Raw genomic sequence first — 2,176 nt, 5'->3', positions numbered from 1 at the left:
GAAACGACTGAAAGAAAGATGAGAAACTAACACAGAATAGCCTTTAGATCGGGTTCAGAGCAGTTGTGCTTACTGTGCAGTTCTCACACTGATAAACCTGTTTCACACGATGTGAAGCAGCTCGTCTCCATCAGTTCAGAGCACTTGTGCAAAATTATCACCTATAGATTGTGAATAGATCAAAAGTTGTTACCAATATTCAGTTCTGACATGTTTCACACAGTGTGAAGCAGCTCTTCTCCATCACACACTGACATCGTGTCATTAATAGCAGCTTTAGCATGATTTAAACAGATCAGAGGAAGTGAACAAACACAGGAAGAGCTGAGCGTATTTAGAGAAAGAGTTGAGAGAATATAATGAAGAGGAAGACTGAAAGAAAGAGAAGATGGCTGATAAGTGTCACTTGTGTCTGCTGGGACTGATCTTTCTCTCTTCACTTCTCACAGGTAAAGACATCTGTGTTTTCTCTTCAAGACAGTTAGTGAATTAATCTGAGAAAGAGTTCATCTGAACATGATCAGTTTATTATTGTGTTACAAACAGAACATACTGGATTATTCCTGAACGCACTGAAACTAGACGCTTTCACACTCAAACATCTGATGCTGAATTATCTTCATGTTAAGAGTGTGTGTGATGAGTGGGGCGGGGCCGAGAGGCGTGGGAACGAGGAGTGAGGCCAGGTGTAGTGATTGGAGATGAGCTGTACCTGCGCCCCACCGCCGGAATCGAGTCCCACGGAGGAGATAGAAGGATATAAAACTGGAGCGATGACCGTGAAGGACGAGAGAGGACCAGGCCTGGGCCATATTTTATGTTTTGGTTTTTATTTATGCGTTTGGTGTTTATTTTGAATTATTAAAATGTTATTGGATTGTCCGCCGGTTCCCGCCTCCTTCTTCCGGATGATTAGGAAGTTTTTATCTTTACAGTGTGTTTGTGATTCAAACAGCTCTCTGATCAAGAAAAACATTATTCTGGAGATTGTGTTTGCATTAAACTTCTGTCTTATTTGCCCCTTTATCATTTATTTCTGTTGTTATTCCTGTACTGCTGTAGATTAGGGGATTTAAATAGTTTATTCTTGAGAGTGTGTTGTTTGGATCAAGTGAAGAAAAAATTATCTTCATATTTTTATGCTGCTATGTTTCATATCATAATTTATTAATATATAGTATAATAATCACTCATATGTTCTTGTGTTTCAGGTCTCAGTGAAGTGGATCATGTGTTCATCAGTTCTGGTGAAGATGTCCGTCTGCCCTGTAATAATGCCCTTCCTGACTGTAAATCAACACACTGGATCTATAACAGATTCAGTCGTTCACCAGCAGTTGAACTGATCACTGGAGGGAGAAAGAAGACAGACACAGAGAGACATGAGAGACTGAGTCTGGGGTCTGACTGCTCTCTGAACATCAAGAGCGTCACAAAAGAAGATTGTGGACTTTACTTCTGCAGACAATATGTGAATGGACAACAACAGGGAACTGATGCTGGTGTTTATCTGCATGTTCTTCATGGTAATTTAATGATTATATGGTCAATTTAAAAAAGTAATTTCTTCATTTAATCTCTCAGGATGTTTGTAAAGTGTGTGATGTGTGTGTTATTTTGTGTTTCAGTCTCTTCATCTGAGATCAGTGCAGGTCGCTCTGTGACTCTCTTCTGTCAGTTGTATTCATATGCTCAAGTCTCTTGTGATGCTTGGATCCGTTCTGAGGGAAATGATCTGTTCTGGGTGAATCAGGCTGGTGTTAAACTGACAAACTCAGACTCCAGATATCAGATATCAGCTCCAGATCACTGTATCATCTCTCTGACTACAACAATCCTGAATGAAGATCACAACAGAGAGTGGAGATGTAATATTACTCACAGAGATCAAGTCCAGACCTCAGTCTCATACACTGTCAAGATCTCAGGTGAGAAAACAATCTCATGATCAGATGTAGAAGAGTCTTAGATGTGCTAATATAATGATAGATAATGTTAGAGTCATCTTGTGTAAAGTGACTGAAATATGATCGTCATGTTTCTAATAAACAATAAACATATATTGCAATGTTAAGGAATTCATGTTTTTTTTCATTCAGATATGTAAATCAACATGTATAAATTGTTATTAGTCATTTAATGGGGAGATAATCGAAATCGAATCGGTCTGAAAAAA

General features: G+C 38.7%; 1 protein-coding gene across 1 annotated transcript; it reads left to right on the top strand.

Moving 5' to 3' along the window:
• Positions 1–383: 383 nt before the first annotated feature.
• On the top strand, positions 384–1,964 carry LOC113100671 (uncharacterized). Its single transcript, XM_026265298.1, has 3 exons — positions 384–449; positions 1,212–1,526; positions 1,629–1,964. The coding sequence occupies exons 1-3, from the start codon at positions 389–391 to the stop codon at positions 1,946–1,948; spliced, it is 696 nt and encodes a 231-aa protein (XP_026121083.1). The 5' UTR covers positions 384–388; the 3' UTR covers positions 1,949–1,964.
• The last annotated feature ends 212 nt before the right edge of the window (positions 1,965–2,176 follow it).

This window comes from Carassius auratus, unplaced genomic scaffold (genome assembly GCF_003368295.1).
Source record: "Carassius auratus strain Wakin unplaced genomic scaffold, ASM336829v1 scaf_tig00217329, whole genome shotgun sequence".
Taxonomy (NCBI): domain Eukaryota; kingdom Metazoa; phylum Chordata; class Actinopteri; order Cypriniformes; family Cyprinidae; genus Carassius; species Carassius auratus.
The sequence above is the reverse complement of the archived record's forward strand: the minus strand, read 5'-3'. Positions and strand labels throughout refer to the sequence as shown.

Excerpts from the sequence above, each read along its gene's own strand:
- LOC113100671 (XM_026265298.1), top strand. The coding sequence starts at position 389 with ATGGCTGATAAGTGTCACTTGTGTCTGCTGGGACTGATCTTTCTCTCT. Across the intron at positions 450-1,211 it reads TCTCTCTTCACTTCTCACAG|GTCTCAGTGAAGTGGATCAT; the intron begins GTAAAGACATCT and ends CTTGTGTTTCAG. Across the intron at positions 1,527-1,628 it reads TTATCTGCATGTTCTTCATG|TCTCTTCATCTGAGATCAGT; the intron begins GTAATTTAATGA and ends TTTGTGTTTCAG.